The following is a 19,554-nucleotide window of genomic DNA, read 5'->3' on the forward strand; positions in this document are numbered from 1 at the left end:
TCTTAGGGAAGTAGATCTAGTTGAAATATTTGTACAAGCTGTCCTTGTTTCCTCCAAAGGAAGATTGCATAAGAGAGTTTTAATCAGTTGTGTGGGGTGACCCATTTTCAGGTCGTCAACAATGTAATTACTGTTAGAATGTGCTTTAAACATTTTGAGAGGTAGTGGCTCATGTAGAATAGGCAAAGATTCCTTTTTGAATTGTATAGATAGTTGCAGAATTATACAGAAGGGCAAGGAGATAAGATAAATCCAACTTCACTGCTCTTTTTAAACCCTGCCTCTATAGTATCTAGGCAGGCATACCCTTCTTTCTGAGCCAAATTTTGAGATGTGCAAATTTAGATTAAGTATTTTAATGTTTAGCTCTTGGAATTTTAAAGTATATATGTATATATACTTTTTTGTTTAATATTACTATGTATTTTTTTAATTGTATAAATGCTCCATATCCATAGTAGGAATGTAAGAAGGTCCAGGTGAGCAAAAGTAAAGAAAAATTAAAATGTCTTATAATCCTGTCCCTCAATAGATATCATTATTTGCATAAAGTGCATAAAAATGTACTTTAAACCATTTTTCTATGCATGTATAAGTGTATATGCAGTGTAATTTGACAGGCTCATCTTTGGTATATACTCCAAATACAGTTTTAGAGAGTTTTCAGTAGTTACATGATTGCATGAGGTATAACTAAAAATGTCCTTTTAGAAACAGTTTACGTCTTTCAGTAAGTTTTTCCCCCCAAATAGCAATAAACTCCCTCAACTCCTCTTTGGAAAGAGAAGGAATATAAACAGACTCCTGGGGAAGTTATGAGCTTACTCTTACAATGCCGTCATTGTTCCAAACATCTTAAGCTCATCTTCTGGAATTTTACATTCTCTTTGAATATCATGAGTGATGGCAAATCTTGATGCTTTGAAGCTGGATATAAATTTTTGAAATGGCTAAAGGTCATTTAATTCTAGAGAATAAGATGAATTGGAAAACAAAGTAACATCAGTTGAAGTCTAAAATGATATATGATTGTGAAAGTGACTTAAGTTTAAGGATTATGATTTTCTTTTAAACTGGCCCTATGGGCTCTTTCAAAAGGAAATTATAAAACTCCTTTAATCAACTGTAATGTCATTGAAATATTTGCATCGTTTTCCAGAGAGACTGCTTTGATGTAAATCATATTTGAATCTTTAAGTTCTGATTTATTTGAAAGTACAGACTTTTATCTTTTTCATTCAGAAACACTCCTAGAATGCTAGCAGTGCTGCTGGGTGTGTCACTGTGTAGTTAGGAGAATGTGATTGGTCAGTGGACTGGTTCGGGAAAGAGTGGGAAAGAATGGTTCTGGCCCTGGTTCTCCTTGACTGTGAGAATGATACTTATCAGAACTGTTGTTTCCTCTTCTAGAAAATGAGATAGTGGAATTTAATGAACTCTGCATGTTTGATACTGACCAATGTATTAAATACTCAGAATATATTGATACATGGCATTCTACCAGATACTTAGGAAGGCTGTATAAGGCTTTCACTAGTTGGGAGGAAAAAATCAACACATATAAAATACTGCATTTGCTTTAGTGACAGCATTTCCTTGCTTTTTAGGACAAGTGTGCGTTAGCAGCTCAGTTGAGGAAGAAAGAGTATATGGAGGAGATAGGCTTTTACAAGAATTGTATTTCACGTATTGAGAATAGAGTCTTCACAAAGCTTCAGAGATGTGAAGGTGGACATAAGGACTTTACAAATACTCTTTCAAAACCCAAGTAGTGCCCAGCCCATGAAGATTATGTTATATGCAAAGGAGTTGCTACAGAGACTGCCATATTCTATACTTCTCCAGATTCACAGTTTTCAGTCGTTACACGTGTGCTCATCTACTGTAAAGAAAGAGCTTTTATCCGTCAAAGAAAAGACTTGCAGTTGCTGTGTGGGGAAATAAAAATGAGTGATCTCATATATACAGAGGTCACATGGAGGAATTTTTTATAAAAATTAAAAATAATCGATAAGCATAGGATACAGATGGTTTGTGTCTAATCCAAAGAATGCAGATTAAAAAAATGAGAGAATATATGACTTATCAAATTGACAGGTTAAACATTGTTGGCAAAGGTATTATGATGTAGCCAACCTAACAGTATTTATTGATAAAATTTTGTATCCTTTGAGTGATTTTACTTAAAATAAGGAAATACCCAGAGGTGTACACTCAGATTAATGTACAAGAGTATGTAAATTGCAGTGTTATTTTTAAAACTTAAAAGTTGGAAGCAACCTAAATCACCCAGTTGATAATAAAGTAGTTAAATTATGGTACATTTTAATGGACAAAGTGTTTCACAACCATTACTCATATTTTAACACCATCTTTAAAGGAACACATAGGAGGGAATTCCCTGACCAACCAGTGGTTAGGACTTGGCACTGTCACTTCCAGGGACCTGGGTTCAATCCCTGGTCAGGGAACTAAGATTTTTGTAAGTCGCACGTGCAGCGTGGCCAAAAATAAATAAATGAATGAATGAATAAATAAATAATGGAACACACAGGAAAATGTATAACATTATATAGTGTAACAATAATTTTTTCCATGCAAATTCCAAGTATGAATGCCAAATATTGGCTATAGTTATCCATGGCTGTTAAGGGAATTAAAACCATTTTTCTGTAATTCCCAAATATTCTAGAGTAAGTTCCCTTTTATTATAAAAGTAAATATTTAAAAACATATGGCAACTGCATGTCTTTTGAATGTCCTGTCTACATCTTTGTCTGAGTCTATGCTTTTCCTGTCTTTTGTTCTAGAAAGCCACCAAGTAATCCTTGGCCAGAATTCTCACCTGGTAGCTTGCTAAGGGCCTGCTGACCCCCATGTTTCCCACCACCCTCCTTTCTTTTTTACCTTCAGTTTTAATTATTTGTGCGTGTAAGTGTACCTACTATTTCCTTTGTTTCTCTGCTTACAGTTTAGTTTACTCCATCTTGGAATAAACCTTTAAGTATAGCTATTCTCCACTCCTTTTCTTCCTTTCTCTTTTCCCTTCCCTTGTTATCTTGAGCAATTCTTATCTGCTTCTTTTTTCAGTCTGACTCCTCCACTTGTGTTTCCCTTTGTTCCATTTTTCTCTTCATATGAACCAAGAAGGCTCCCGTTTACAGCTAATAATAACAGCAATACTTTTTTTTTTTAACAGAAGGGGAGGGGAGAGTCTGTTCTCTTATTTTCAACAGGCAGAATTAAGCCTCTTATTTTTATTTTTATTTATTTTTTAAATTTTATTTATTTATTTTTTGGCTGCGTTGGGTCTTCATTGCTGCACGCGGGGGCTACTCTTCGTTGTGGTGCATGGGCTTCTCATTGCAGTGGCTTCTCTTGTTGCGGAGCACGGGCTCTAGGCACGCGGGCTTCAGTAGTTGTGACTCGTTGGCTCTAGAGCACAGGCTCAGTAGTTGTGGCACACGGGCTTAGTTGCTCCGTGGCATGTGGGATCTTCCTGGACTAGGGATCGAACCTGTGTCCCCTGCATTGGCAGGTGGATCCTTAACCACTGCGCCACCAGGGAAGTCCAATAACAGTAATACTTTGGATAAACCTCACCCAAGGGGGCAAAATTATGTCTTCTGATAAAATACAACATAAAATATTAGATTTAAGCCTTTCAGCCTCTAAAGCAGCGGTCCCCAACCTTTTTGACACTAGGGACTGGATCTGTGGAAGACAATTTTTCCGCGGGGTTGGGTGGGGCTCGGATGGTCCAGGTGGTAATGCAAGCGATGGGGAGTGGCAGATGAAGCTTCGCTCACTCACCCGCCGCTCACCTCTTGCTGTACGGCCCAGTTCCTAACAGGCCGCTAGCAGTCCGTGGCGGGGGTGTTGGGGACCTCTGGTCTAAAGGTCTTGAAAGTACCTTGAAAAGTTCCCTTCAAGATCTACAGTAGTCTCCATCAGATCTACCTATTTTACTTAAACACTAGCATTCAAGAGAAAATTTTAAAGTTGTCATTTAATCTTATTTTTAAATATCTACTAACTAGTATATTAGTAGACATGTATTCTACTAATTTCAGATAGAACTATAGAGTATTTTAGAATCTTTTGCAGGTAACCGTAAGACCAGCCTGGGAACTCTGTCACCATTTATACTTTTTTAAAATAGAAAACTCTTTTGTAAGAGCCAGCTAACAAGTCTAACTCACTTTTCAAACACTACCTGTGTGTATCTCCATATTAACAGTGAGGAGGACCCCCTCAGGAGCAAGCTATATGCGCTGTGTGTCTGGACTGTAATTTGATGATACCATAGCTGACTGTGTAAGAGGAATGGTTGGTTGAGAACAAGATTCTGGAGAGACCACTTAATGTGTTTGCCGAATGTTGATAAAATGGCCAGGGGAAAAAACAAGCTTATTCTGCAGTGTAATTGATGTCAATAGCATATGGCAAGAGCTAGCCAAGTCCATTTGAGTAAATAGAAACAAAACGAAAGAGTCACGGACAGTAACAAAAATTATAATGCTATTTTGAGCTCTACCAATGGCCTTTACAATTAGGTCAGACTATCATCTAAATAGAATGGTTTTAGGTCATTCTTTTCCAAAGGAAACTAGACTAGATAACCTGTCTGAGTTCCTTCTAAGTTTCCCAGTCTGCCACCAGTTTTTAATTAAAAGATATTCTGATAATCAGTGCACCATATTCTTTTTACTTGTGCCAGTGATTAAAGGAAATGTTTTCACCTTTTTCATTGGCAGATTCACAGACTCTTCTGGCATAATACATTTTTTATTTCACTATGGCTGGAAATTACCTCACAGTATTTTTGGAATGGAGTTTTATAACATATGGTATGACTAACTGTAGAGCTTAGAATATTTACCATTTACTTTGTGTCTTCCTAGCTGGAAACATTGTACAGTTACTCCCTCAGGAACTACTGTGAGTAACTTAAGTGAGCCCTGCTTAGTCAGGAGTAGACCAGGATTGGGAGTAGAGAGGAGTGTGGCATGCATGAGAGGTTTGGGGTCAGTCGTTTAACAAAGACTACTTGAACCACTGTATTTCCACAAATAGGATGAATTCTTAGACTGAGGAAGCAAAATTCCATTAAGATCACCTATATACTTCGCTACTTTTGCAACCTTGGGTTTGAATTTAGTTCCTGTTTCAGTTACATTCTAGTAGAAAAGTTTCCTAAAAAAATTTTTTTTAGATCATGCTATGAGAATGTAAGCCATTGTTAAAAGTTCTCCTTTTACTGGAGTTCTGAAAATGAGATTTTTCAGGATAGATTTTTGAAAAGATTATGTCTGGCAGCTGAGGCAGAACCTACTTTCTCATAAAATGGATACATCTCGCATCATGTCTTCTAATCAGCTCCACAAATTTATCAGATACCAACTGTGTGCAGGGCATTATTCTAGGTGCTAGGGATACAGAAGTGAACAAAGTGCTCTCTTGACCCTTAAATCCTTTTGTGATGGTTGGAGTGGGGGGAGATAAAGCAAAATTTTAAATGTCTGATAGCTTTATGCAGAGAACTGATGTGATAGAATTGACATGATAGCTATCTTAGGTTAGGTATTCAGGAAGGGCTTCTCTGACAAAGTAAATTTAAGCTGAGGTTTAAATGAAAAGGGGAAAAAAGCCAGCCCTGATGCTCCAGGGTCAGGGACGAGAGCATTTTAGGCAGAAGAAGTTGTGAAGACAAAGACCCCGAGGCAGGAGCTTTGCATGCTCTGGGAAGAGAGATGAAGCTGGGAGGCTGGGTAGAGAGCGTGAGATATGAGAAGGGGTCCAAGTGGTAGGCAGGGCGAGGTCCTGTAGAGCTTTGCTGGCCAGGTTAAATGGTTGAGTTATATTCTTAATGTAATGGAAAAAAATCATTGCAACATTTTAAACAGGTTCAGTGATCACTCTGCTGTTGTGGGGAAAGAGTAGAGATACTGGTGGTTTGTTTGGATCAAGGTGCCATGGTTGAAAAACTCTGGTGTATTGGATTGGCCAAAAAGTTTGTTCGGTTTTAAGTAAAAATAAAAGACACATTTTTCATTTTCACCAATCATTTTATTGAACAATTATTCACTAACCGAATGAACTTTTTGGCCAACTCAATAGATACACATTACTTGAAGAAATCTATTATATAGAGGAAAGCATACAAATGAGGCTGTTACCTAGAGGAAGATAAAAGGAAGGCTCTACTTTTTATTTCTTGAATAGAAGATTTTGCTCCTTGCAGGGAGTTGTCTAGAAGAGAAGGAAAGCTTGGTGATGTTGGACGTCAGGAGGAGAATTAAAGGAGCAATGCCTTTGACACTGTAGGAAGGGACAAGATCAGAACACAAATAGAAGACTGGTACTTGAGAAGACCATGAACATGAACATTTGAGCAAGCTGTTGAGGCAGGAAAAATTAGCATGTGGGGGGGTGGATTTTGTTGGGGATGATGAGGGATCCTGCCAGTTGGCACCCATTTTCCAAAAAAAATGGGCAGGGCTATTAAAGTGAGAAATGGAGGGGCAAAGGGAATGGGAGATTTGCAGAATAATGGTAAAATGTCCAAGTCATTGGAGAATGGGGGAGCAAGCTACTAGAGAAAGAAGAGAGGAAAATTATAGGGGATGTTGAATCCACAAAAGTTGTTATAGAGCATACTTTTTAAAATTGGTATATTTGTTTACTGACATCTCTCCTCCCTGCCAACCCAAGAGATATAAACTCCATGAAGGCAGTTCCTGGGTCTGTTTTACTAAAAATCCGTCTCCCCAACTCCGGGCTTCATACATTGCCTGTTCTGCAGAAGAATATCTGCTGAGTGAGTTAGTGAATAAATGAGTGAATGCCTATTTAGAGACATCCTCAAGTCCAAGTAAGAATTGTGAATGATTGGTTTCCTCCAGTTGTAGATGGGTATTTTGGAGGGGAGAGGGCAGGGGATTTGCAGAGAATTGCCAGAGAGAGATGATGGTGATAGCTCTTAAACCTAGTTAGGAGAAGGGGTGAAAATAAGAGGGTGGTAGGTAGGAATAAAGAGGGAGGGTCAATGGATTAGAGTTGACAGGTGAAAGAATTGTTCATGGGGTGGGAAGCTCTTTGACAAGGATAGGAGACTGTAGTGGGAGAGGGGATGTCTGAATTTGTGATTTTGGAAGTGAAGCTATTTGTAGGGATGACAGACTTCAAGGCATGTCCTGGGAGTGTGAATGAGATAGAACCGAGGAAAGATCATTAAGAAGAAGCTTAGAGAACTGAGAGGCCCCAGGGTGTGAAGAGGGTGGTCTGTGTAGGTAATAATGTCACTAAAAATGACAGGAGTTGGTGGGGGAGAGACTTGGGGGCTTAGGTGCTGAAGTTCTCAATGATGGAAGAAGTCAGTAGTCAAATTGGCCCTGTCAATGAAAAACCTGTTGTTAGCGGTTTGTAATATCTAAATTTATTCAGCTTCATCCTGCTGTATAACCAGAGTAAAAATAATAGTCGGCTTTGATTTCCCTTCCCCAGGCCACCTCTAAGGGGTAACCTTGGTTTTGCCATGCTTGCTTCTGTGAGAAGGTTTGTCCATTTCCTTCTTGAAGCTGGCTAATGTCAGTTTTAATTCTGCCTTTAACAATTCATTATTATATAATCTTTCCATTTGCTGTATAAAAGTTCCACCTAACTTGCTGTTCAGGTTAGTTCCTACTTGAACTTTAGTTCCTCTAGCTTTTGAGCTGGTTGGTTATTCTGACATCTTCTGGGCATAAAATTCATTTTCCCTTTAGGATTGGTGGTATAATGAAAACATATATTCTTAGCTTCATTTTTCTTTAGTTAAACTGAAATTCTTTTAAAAAAATAAGAGTAATATCTTAGTTCCCTTGGAAAAGCTTGTTCACACAGTTCAGGATTTGTTCATATTCTTGGTGTTGGTGAAAATCATCTTGCTGGAAGAAACTTTGGAGATTATATCATCCTGTTTCCTTATTTGAAGGATTGTAAAAATGAGACTCAGGAAGGCGGAGATATATTACTACTAACTAGTTGCAGAGTCTGCCTTCTAGCTTCCAGTCCAGTGTTTTTTCCATATGCCAGATGCAATCAGAACAATCTTTTTTTAATTATTAGCACCTTTAATTATTATTTATTTATTTATTTGGCTGTGTTGGGTCTTCGTTTCTGTGCGAGGGCTTCCTCTAGTTGCGGCAAGCGGGGGCCACTCTTCATCGCGGTGCGCTGGCCTCTCACTATCGTGGCCTCTCTTGTTGCGGAGCACAGGCTCCAGATGCGCAGGCTCAGTAGTTGTGGCTCACGGGCCCAGTTGCTCCGCGGCATGTGGGATCTTCCCAGACCAGGGCTCGAACCCATGTCCCCTGCACCAGCAGGCAGACTCTCAACCACTGCGCCACCAGGGAAGCCCAGAACAATCTTTTTAATAGTAAATATTAGAGTAACTGTATTTGCCATTTCCAGTGTGATAGGGTTATAAAAAAAAACTAATATCCCATAATCAAAATACCTTCTAATGCTCTTGACAATTCCTAAAGGATTAAGAGATGGATATGTAGGGGCAGATATGTTCATTTTTAGGATGAGAAAAGTGAGATGAAATTACTTGCCTGAGCTCATGAGTTACTGGTCACATGCTGTGCATATATTCATTAAATCTTGGTGACAGTCCTGTGATATGTGGATACCATTATTTAACCCAGCTTTATGAATAAGGAGACAGAAAGGCAAAGAGATACAGTAGGTCTAAGTGGAACTTAGGCAGTCTGACTGGAGCCTGATCTTTTAACCACGACTTTGTGTAGTAACAGTGGCAGAGACTTGAAATTAGGTCTCGAAATTTCAAGTCCAGTGTGTTCTGTCCATACTCTGCTGCCTCTGACCATGAAAATAAATCCTGCCTGATTCAGACAGTGTGGTTATATGAATGACCAGGAGAGTGAAAGATAAACTATGGAGACAGGAAAGAGATTACAATCTTCCAAAAATGGAAGTGCAGGAGAGTAGATTTAAGGCTGCAGGCTTTGGTAATCTGCTAGGTTGGTAGAAGAGTTATGCTGTTGAAGGATAACACTTCACCTTTTCTTAGTTATAAATGAATAAATGAACTTTTCTTATCCATCCAGCCCATTCCTCAGATTCCATATTATCAGAGAGAAAGGAAGAAACAGAAAAGAGGACCCCTTGTTGAGTTTAGATCTCCTGAACACACACAGGATCAGTTCAGAAGTTCCCATGACACAGGGCAATGAGAGTGAGCTCCTTGCTTGGTTCCTCACCTAAGAAGAGACCGGCCCAGGTCCATCTCTCCTGAGTAGGAAAGGCTCAGCTCTCGGAGGAGACTTCTGCCCGGGTGCAGGCTGCCACGGGCTGGGCCTGGCTGTCTGAGGTAAGATGAAAATCTATCTGAGGGTGCACCAATGCACCAAGCTGGCAGTATAGCTGTCACCAGTGAAGCTGGCAGCATCCCCACCCCTTTTTTATCTGGAACACCCTAACTCTGATCACCTCCTGCATGCTAGGAATGGAGATCCAAGTTATTGCCCTTAAAAAATTTAGTCTGAGATACTTCTAGGGGAGATAGGATTTAATCTTTAATAAATATATTTTAAATAATTATATCTACTTTAAAAATAGAGAATTAATCAGTTTCATTCTGAATGGTCTACTTTATGTGGGTATTTGTCCTGAAGATAGAATATCAGAGTAATTTAATATATTCATTTACTGTTTTCTCACAGGAATTCATAAGCTTATAATTAAATCATATCAGCCACAGCTGCCTCAACCATCTGCAGTCCAGGTTCATTTTACCTCTGGGATAAAGTTTTCATTTTTGCCTTTCGTGCTTTTCACCCATTTACCTTAGGGTGGATTTACCTTGTTTCATGAGTCACCTTGTTTGACCTCATTTCTTCAGGATTATTCTGGATGAAATTTCTGGATAGATGACTGGCCCTTAGGTATTTCATTCTACCCACAGATTTGATCACTAAAAATATCCCCACTTGTAAACGGAACAAAGATGGAAGTATAATTAATTTTTGCCTCTTTCATGTACATATTGACCTCAATATCAGTTATTCGAAAGTGTACAACTTTGTACAGATCCGCTCCTGGGATTGGACACAGAAACAGTCTGAAATAAAAAACAGTTTTCAGCATGACTCGGCACTGCGTTATTTACTTTCTCTGTTTATTAGCCTGTGGGTCAAGAGATTTGTTATTCTAGAGCAACTGAGTATTGGAGTGGAACAAGCAAAAGCATGGCATATTTTTCTATTTTAATAATCTGTGCTTTTGTTTTCTAAGATATGTAGTTTTTCATCAACTAAGCATGGTTTGGAGTCCTCCTCCAGAATTATAAATTTCCTGATTCCCTTCTGATAAAAGACAGAGGACAGAGGTGGTGAGCTTTTTAGCTAAACAATTGTACCTGTTGTCCCCTTTTTTATAAATGTTTGAGCCATGCCAGAGAATAATTGTCCAAAAAATTTAAACAAAGGAGTTCTGAATTTTATCTGATCAAATCACTGAAATGTTATCATTAGAAAATGTCTGGTAGTGAATAAAATCTTAAATCATATGGATTAAAGGTGACTTGCTGCTTCCACTTATCATGTTTCCATAAAAGCAGTTTTCAAAATATGTTCTCTTAAAATATCTTCAAAATAGTTCCTGGTCAAATGGAAACAAGCGTTGGGAAAATTCTCTCGTTGCAGACAAATTCATTAATGTGGTGATAGCATTGCCAAAAGGAAGGAAAACATGCCAGGGCAAACACACTCAGTCCTGAGAACGTTCCTTCTCTGAATTCCTAGCCTGTTCTTTCTCTCCTCCCCTCCTTGTGCAGAAGTTTCATTGTTGCCATCATCATCCAGAATGTAAATAGCTTTGCCAGAAATGCTGCCCACAGCTTGTCCAAGGACAAATGTAAAGGAGATATAGATATATACAGATATAGATATATCTACCCCTTTCCATTTATTTGCATTGGGTATTTTTCTAACAATAGAAAAAGCCTGGTATAGGAAGAGATGAGTGTAGTGTGGAAATTGTTTTTGGTAGAAATGGTCTGGCTGTGCTTGTTCCTCAATAGCAAGTTTATAAACTCCATTTCTGCCTACTTTGGAATAGTCAGCGGATTTTGTGTCTCTTTGTGGTATTTTAGCATGTTAGTAACTTTGTATTATATTCTCCAGAATACCTATGTACCTAAAATGTGCCTCACAGAATTAATTTCCTTTATGGACTTAACCATTGGCCATTTCCCCTTAAGTCCTCTGTTCTCAGAGGTCTGGCCATTGTTACTAAATCCTAGATTTTAGAGCTGATGGTCCTTTTACAAACAGAATAAGAGTGGAGGTTTTGGAGATCATGTAGCCCAGCTGTTTCTCTTTGCAGGTAAGGAAGCAGACCCACAGAAGTGTAGGGACCTGATCAAGGCCTGCAGTTAATAGCAGAGTTGGGACTAGAAGCCAAATCCCTATTAGTACTTTTCTCTTTCCAGTCCGACTCTGCTCTCCACCTCAGAGCTCAGATGGGGTTTTATATTTAGCAGGGGCACGGGGGACTGGGCTCCAACCCATTTATTACTAAAGAATATGTTTACTAAGCCCTTTTAGGCCCTCTTTCTTATATAGTCTTGGACTCAACCAAGCCAAAATCTAGATTTAATTGAAAACAGTGTGGAAACTATATTGATTCCAAATGTAATCTCCAGACCTTGTACAGGAGGGAGGCAGGAACCTTAATCTTTCAGAGACAATTTTGGGAAACATTTAAAACTTTTTTCACCATAGCTATTTCCTTGACTTATACCTTTGAGGTTCCCTGTGACATCAAATTACTGAAGCTTCATTCTTTTTTTTTTTTAAATTTTTTGTTGAAGTATAGTTGATTTACAATGTTGTGTTAATTTCTGCTCTACAGCAAAGTGATTCAGTTATACGTATATACATTCTTTTTTTATATTCTTTTCCATTATGGTTTATCATAGGATATTGACTATAGTTCCCTGTGCTATACAGTAGGACCTTGTTGTTTATCCATCCTATATATAATAGCTTACATCTGCTCACCCCAACCTCCCACTCCATCCCTCCCCCGACCCCCTCGGCAGCCACCAGTTTGTTCTCTACATCCATGATTCTGTTTCTGCTTCGTAGATGGGTTCATTTGTGTCGTATTTTAGATTCCACATGTAAGTGATATCATATGGTATTTGTCTTTCTTTCTGACTTACTTCACTTAGTATGATAATCTCTAGTTGCATCCACGTTGCTGCAAATGGCATTATTTTGTTCTTTTTTATGGCTGAGTAGTATTCTATTGTATATATGTACTACATCTTTTTATCCATTCATCTGTCGGTGGACATTTAGGTTGTTGCCATGTCTTGACTATTGTGAATAGTGCTGCTGTGAACATAGGGGTGCATGTATCTTTTTGAATTATAGTTTTGTCTGGGTATATACCCAGGAGTGGAATTGCCGGATCATATGGTGATTCTATTTTTAGTTTTCTGAAGCTTCATTCCTTCTAACCCATTTCCATTGCTGCGATCCTACTTCTGGTGTAGGGGTGGGGGTGGTTTAAAAAGGATAACGGAGAAAATATCCCCACCACTAAGAACTAAGCACTGTTGATATTTGTACATATTTGTTTCCAGTTTTTTATCTATGTGCACACTTTTTAAAATACCAGGGCAAATAATATACAAGCACATATATCTTTTTAGTATGTGTGCTGCCGAAGCAAGAGCTAGCTCTTTTTTAAAGGAATGTAGTTTTACAGATAAATTCATCTTTAATCACCATTCCTCATTCTGTTACCTATTCCCACCATGACCTTGGCCCTGCACCCTCACTAAAATAATTACTCTTATAAATTTGGTATATGTTGGTCCAATACAGTTTTCTGTACTCGTTACCATAGAGAATATGTAGTGTTGCTTTGTTTTAGTTTATGTAAATGGTATCATGCTGTAAATATATCATCCTGCAACTTTTTTGTTTCCCCTCAGCTTTGGCTCTATCCTAATTGATACATACTGACCTAGTTCACTACCTTGGCTGTATAGGACTCCCAGTATAAGGATGTACTACAGTCTCTCCCATCCCTTGTTGATGGGGTTGAACTTGGTTCTTGGCTTTTATAAACACTGCTGCAACAGATATCCTCGTTGCCCTCTTGGACACATGTATTAGTGTTTTTCTGAGGTTCGATAGAATTTTTATTCTGCTTTTTCTTCTCTTAACATTAAGGCATGAACATTTCCATTGACTTAGTATAATCGCCTCATAAACACATACCTGGTGCATCTAGACTTTGAAACACCTTGAATGAAAAATGAATATGAAATAGTAATTGGACACAAATCTTTTTGCGTCAGAGTAATTTAAACATTGCATGGGCTCTCTTGATAGTAGTAGATAAAACATTAAGCTATTTCAACACAAAAGATTAAAAAACAAAAATTGGAAGCATGATTAGTACTTGGAGTGGCTAGAGCACGTGAGGATTGGAATGCCTAGGATTTCATATAGTCTCATCCCCGTTTTCTAAGTCTAGAGAAGTTTCTTAGCTTTTTGGAGATGACCTCTGTCACACCTCATCCTTGAGGATCTTCCTTTGATGCCACTTGTCTGCATCTTTCCTGACATCTTCCTCTCCTCATACATGCTTCCCCTGTCACCTCTTTGCACACTGCAGTTATTTCTTTGTGTGTCTTGTCCCATTGCTCCAGTGACCTCCTCGATAATAGAGTACTGTCTTTATTTGGTTTTGTTCCCTAAATAAGCACAGTGCCTGACACATAGATGTTGACCAAATATATTTTGAATGAATGAAAGAGAACATGTGAGGTGGGAGTGGGGTGAGGGAGGGTGGGATTGGGACGTGGTGATAGCCACTTAATAAGGAACTTCAATTTATTGAAAGGAGGGTACGGAATAAGGAAGTCTAAAAAGGAAGTAAGGGGACTTCCCTGGCGGTCAAGTGGTTAAGACTCCGTGCTGCCATTGCGGGGGCACGGGTTCAGTCCCTAGTCAGGGAACTAAGATCCCGCATGCCGTGTGGCACGGCCAAAAAAATAAATAAATAAAATTAAATTTAAAAAAGGAAGTAAGGCGATAAGGATGACAAAATGAGAGCTTTGACAGTGGAACTCTGCTTTAGAATACTGTCATTTGCTTGTATACAAACTGATTAAGTCACTGGTTTTGAGTTAGAAAATAATTTCTTTTTGGAATTTAAATATCAATATATTTGTTTAAAAGTCTATACATACTTGTTTTTCTAGGAATAAATCAAAAAATTTGAATCCCTGACAGATATAGCCATCTTACAGAATTTTTTTAAACGCCTTGCCTAATTTCTTGGTTGCCCCAATTTTAATCAAAACTGGGTTTCCTGGAATGAGTAGACTAAAGTTAAAGGAAATATTTTGGTCACTGTTCTTATGAAATCCTTTGCGGTATGGAAGCGGTACTCCTTTAGCATTTCAGCAGCTTCATTCATGTTCCGCACACGGTGTAGCACAATGATACCAGTAACTGAGCTTCGGAAGGAGAAGTTCAAATGCAGAACCTCCACATTTAGTGATTGAACAATAAAACTTTGGGGAGGAAAGTCAGAGTAGCTTTCTTAACTTTTATCATGGCACTAGTTATAAACCATTTAGTACTATAAATTTTCTTGGCAAGTACCGTCATAGCTCAGAAAATAATTTCTTGTAATGATTATTTTGTATTAGAAGCTGCATTGCTCTCAAAGTTTGCTCATTTGATTAGTAGAACTCTGATGTATTTTAAGTAATTGACACAGTCAAGAGAATATAGTCTTACCAGTAACCAAAGATCTAAGATTGAAAGTAATGAGTTATCCTAATACTGAAATTGTTTCCAGTACTGAAATACTTTAAAACTAATTGTTCTCTGGATACTTTTTGCTGCTAATTAACATCTCTTTTTACAGGATTCATGAATAAAATTTTCCATCCCAACATTGATGAAGCGTAAGTAACTGTTTAAAAATGTTTAAATCTTAGCAGCAACTGCTCTTGGTTAGAGTTCATCTCTCTGTTATAAAAAAGCCTCAATTATCTTTTTGGACTTTAACAACAGATAGGACTGTAAGAATGGTCACTTCCATTATAGAATCCAGGAATACGATATTCTAACTTAGTTCAGGGTCCACTATTGGACTGCTTGGTTTTTTCCACTGTCATGAATGGGTCCTTCATTTTCCTTGATATCCAGCTAACATTTGTAATATTCCATATCTCTGTTCTCTTTGTATAGACCCTGTCCCAAGATCTGTCTTCAGTGTACATATTATATTATTTTCAGCACTTAAAGTATTTCTCAGTCCTTGAGAGTAAAGCAAACAGTTAATGAATCTTAATTATCCCTTTCTTTCCTTCTCATATTTTATTAGTGATATTTTAAAATGTGATATCAGTGCCTCCTATTTTATACTTCCAGTGCTATTTAGAATACTATTTGTCCTGCAGTTTTTCCTTGTCATGGCACTAAATTTTGATATTACACATACGCACACACGTGCATACATATGAAGTATTCTGAACTTTGAGAGGTTGTATGTATATATATACATCATGCCCCATTGTCCTTTAATACTTTCATGTATCAGTCATCTTAACAAGGATGTTCTCTTATGTAACTGCAGTATAGTTGTCAGATTCAGGAATTGAATATTAATGCAGTACTTTTTCATCTACTGCCATATTCTGGTAATGGACTTTTTAGCACTTTTTTTTTTTTTTCATTCATTAAAGGATCCAGTCCAGTGTCATCTATTGCATTTAGTTGTCATGTTTCTTTAAACTACTTCAATCTGAAACCATTCCTCAGCTTTTTATAAAACTGACATTTTTAAGGAATAAAGACCAGTTATTTCATACTGTCCCTCAATTTGGGTTTGTCTGATTTTTCCTTATCATTAGGTTCAGAGTATGCTTTTAAGGCCAGAAAACCAAAAAGTGAGATTGTGTCCTCCTCAGGGTATCCTCTTTGGAGGCACACAGGTTTGTCTGCCCTGATAACCAGTGTTAATTCTCATCACGTGGTTAAGGTGTTGTCTGGTTTCTCCATTGTGTAGTTACTGGTTTTCCCTTTCAGTCTGTCAGTAGACACTTCAGACTTTGTGTATATTCTGCTCCTCATCATGTTTTCCCCAATTGGGATTCTCTGGGGTTTTTTTTTAATGATCTATTAAAAATATTTTTCCTGATGATTAAACTAGTTGCCAGATACATGCAACTAACTTTCTAATTTTTTAAAAAATGCCATTCTTTCCATCTGTTTCAGGTCAGGAACTGTGTGTCTAGATGTAATTAATCAAACTTGGACAGCTCTCTATGGTGAGTTTGGCCATGGAATATTTTTTAGAGATGTTGAGACACTGCCTAAAAAAATGTTGTTTGGATTTTCTTCTCTGGTTTAAAATGTTTTGTTGGGAATGGGAAGGGATTTTGAAAGCCGGGTGGGAAAGTTTAATCAGTGAAAAAAACGTTTTCTCATGAGTACAGACTTTGGTTTAGCAGTGGAAGTTTGAAATAATCTTGTAAGATTCTGAAATTAATGTATAGTGATACACATATGCAGACACACAAATACATATGCAGACATTTTATATATGTGTTATTCTGAAGTACATTGTATATATGTTTATCTGTAATGCCTTTTAGTTTTGGAAAAACTCTTAGGAATGTCCCTTTGAAATGAGATAATGTATTAAGAGGTTTGGGGGATCATCATCTGTTTCAAAGGTGAAAACTTTGTTATGAAGCAAAGAATAATTTAGCCTTACCTTCAGTGCTGAAATTGACATATGATCTCTTACAGTGAATCAGCACATAAATTGAGATCACAGAGAGAGAGAAGCCGTATCAGGCCTTATAACTTGGTTGGGGAGCTAAAAGTATTTTAAAATATATTTAAAGTTTATTAAGGATACAACAAATCAGTCTGTTCTCCCCACATGTCCAAGTTCTCAGGCTTCACAGACTCTCCCTCTTCTCATGCCCCCACCCTCGTGAAGCTTCCCGATGCTCCAGCTGGAAGTAATCTCTGGACATGCCTAAATTTTATAGCTCTTTTTTTGTGGGCTGCTTTTACTTTCTACCTTGTGTTTGTTGTCTGTGCCTACATTTTCTGTGCTACTGGATTATTTCCTGCCCTAAGGGCTGTCAGGGTGCTGGTCTGATTTGTGTTTAAGTCCTGGCACTCCTAGCACCTCGCACCAATGTGTTTGTAAGAATGAGTGGTACAGACAACAAACACTTGCTGAGAGGTGCAGAGAGGGAAAGATCACTTCAGGCTGGGGTTAACTAGAGACGGCCTCCCCTTGTTGGAGAGTTGTGAGACCTTTTAGCGGTCTTAAGGTACATAAGACCCCTTATTCCAGCCACCATCTGCAAGTCACCTTGTTTGTACTAGGGTGGTGATAAGAATCACAGAGGTTGGTCACCAGCAGCACACAGTTAATCCTTTTTTTTTTTCTTCCTCCTCCTAATTCTTTCAAGAGTTATTTCCTCTGCCTGGAGTTACCCTCTCTGATCTTTGTGTAGCTGGCACCTTCTTTTATCATCTCAAACATGCTTCCTTAGAGAAGCCTCCTTTCCTGGCCACTTGGTCTGAAGTAACGCCCCTCCATAGCACAGAACCCTCTTTTAAAAACCTTAAAATTTATTTATTGTTTATCTTGTCCTGTCAGATTGTAAGCTCCACAAGAGCAGGAACTTTGTCTCATGTGCGTGCGCGCGCACGCGCATGTGTGCGTATACATATGTACAAGTGCCTAAAGCAGTAGCCCATGTACAATGAGGGTTCAAATATTTGTTGAATTAATAAGTGAATTAATCATGCCCAGTACTGTTTAACATGAGAGTTTTAGGGAAACGGCAGCTTATAAAGAGATGAGGCAACAAGAAAGAACATATACACTGAGGTTGGTTAAAGGGATTCCTTTTAAGATGATTTTTTGGTAAAAATGTCTTGTGGCAGGTTGCCTGGAATATCTGATGTAATGATGTATTTTCTTAAACTGCATTCACATTTTAGAAATGTACATAACTAAATGCTGCAAGCTGGTTCCAATGACAGTAAAGTAAATTGGACTTTAGTTTAACTAATTCTTTTACTACTGACCACAAGAGCTTTGTGGAAGAGGTTTGCTGATTCTCAAGTACCTCACATCTCAGAACAGATTTTTTAAATAACAGTTTTATTGAATTATAATTCACATACATAAAATACACCCATTTAAAGAGTAATTTGATGATAGTTTTTAGTATATTCACAGTTACTTACAACCATTCCCACATTTTTATCATAGAATATTTTTATCACCTCAAAAGGAAACCCTGTACCCTTTAGCTATCATCCCCTCATCTCCCAGCCCCATCCCCCAGCCCTAGGCAATAACTAACCTTCTTGTTGTTTGTATAGATTTGCCTATTCTGGACATTTCTTGTAAATGGAATAATACAGTATGTGGTGTTTTGTAACTAACTTTTTTACTTCATATAATGTTTTCAAGATTCATCTATGTTGTAGCATGTATCAGTACTTCATTCCTTTTTATGGCCAAATAATACTCTACTGTACAGATATCATTTTTATTTGTCAGATGGTAGACATTTAGGTTGTTTATACCTTTTAGCTATTATGAATAATGCCTCTATAAATATTTGTGCACAAGTTTCTCTGTGGACATATGTTTTCATTTCTCTTGGGTATGTACCTAGGGGTAGAATTGCTCCGAGATACGGTGACTTTGTTTAACCATTTGAGGAACTATTTTCCCAGGTGGTACCATGTTAACATTCCTGCCAGCAGGTGTATGAGGTTCAGAATAGACTTTCAAGCAACAGGCCAACGTGACTAAGGTTTCATCACATCTATAAAATGTTAGAATATGTTCTTGTATTACCTTGCAAAGCATTTAGTAAGTAACAAGAATTAAACCACATGGATCAAAGTGAATTTTGATTTCTGTATTACATGTGTACAAGTTACCATTAAGTGTTCCATAATACAACAACATGAACACACTAACAGGTAAGTGTAGGAAAGCAGGAAGAAAATATTTTTATAGTATAGTCAAAATTGTACTCAGCATGGGAAGATTGTTTTGACATTTTTCTCAAGTCCAAACTATTCCTCAAGAAAATTCAACATTACTTTCATGGAAAGATTTAGGAGCAGGTAAATACAATTTATATGAAAGTACTGGTAGAAAGGGTTCGTTTAGATAACCTTGAAGTTTCTTTTAGACTTATCTGATCTTGAGATCTAAACTGAATTTTTATTACAAGCTGCTAAACCCTCCGGCATTGAAGGTTAGTTTCATAATTGGTGAATTTTGAATCACTCGATTTCCTGCTGTGATTCTTGAATTTTATTTCAAAGGACAAAAACAAATCGAATTTAATACGAAACAACTAATAGGAGAAAGTTGACAAGTTAACACAGATATTCAACTGAAAAGCAAAAGGCTTAGCTTGGTAGCCAAAACTTGTTTCAACTCTACTATATA

General features: G+C 37.7%; 1 protein-coding gene across 2 annotated transcripts in view; it reads left to right on the forward strand.

Annotated features, from left to right (window-relative positions):
* UBE2H (ubiquitin conjugating enzyme E2 H) overlaps nucleotides 1-19,554 on the forward strand; it is a 101,850-nt gene that overhangs the window by 61,699 nt on the left and 20,597 nt on the right. Inside the window, exons 1-3 of one of the 2 annotated variants that reach the window (XM_036862829.1) lie at nucleotides 9,163-9,379; nucleotides 14,968-15,007; nucleotides 16,323-16,375. In XM_036862829.1, the coding sequence (XP_036718724.1) occupies nucleotides 14,973-15,007; nucleotides 16,323-16,375 (88 nt within the window). In that variant the 5' untranslated portion in view covers nucleotides 9,163-9,379; nucleotides 14,968-14,972. Of the gene's footprint in view, nucleotides 1-9,162; nucleotides 9,380-14,967; nucleotides 15,008-16,322; nucleotides 16,376-19,554 lie in introns of those variants that run through there. The other variant, XM_036862830.1, reaches the window with a different exon arrangement.

The sequence above is a fragment of the Balaenoptera musculus genome, chromosome 9 (genome assembly GCF_009873245.2).
Source record: "Balaenoptera musculus isolate JJ_BM4_2016_0621 chromosome 9, mBalMus1.pri.v3, whole genome shotgun sequence".
NCBI classification, from domain to species: domain Eukaryota; kingdom Metazoa; phylum Chordata; class Mammalia; order Artiodactyla; family Balaenopteridae; genus Balaenoptera; species Balaenoptera musculus.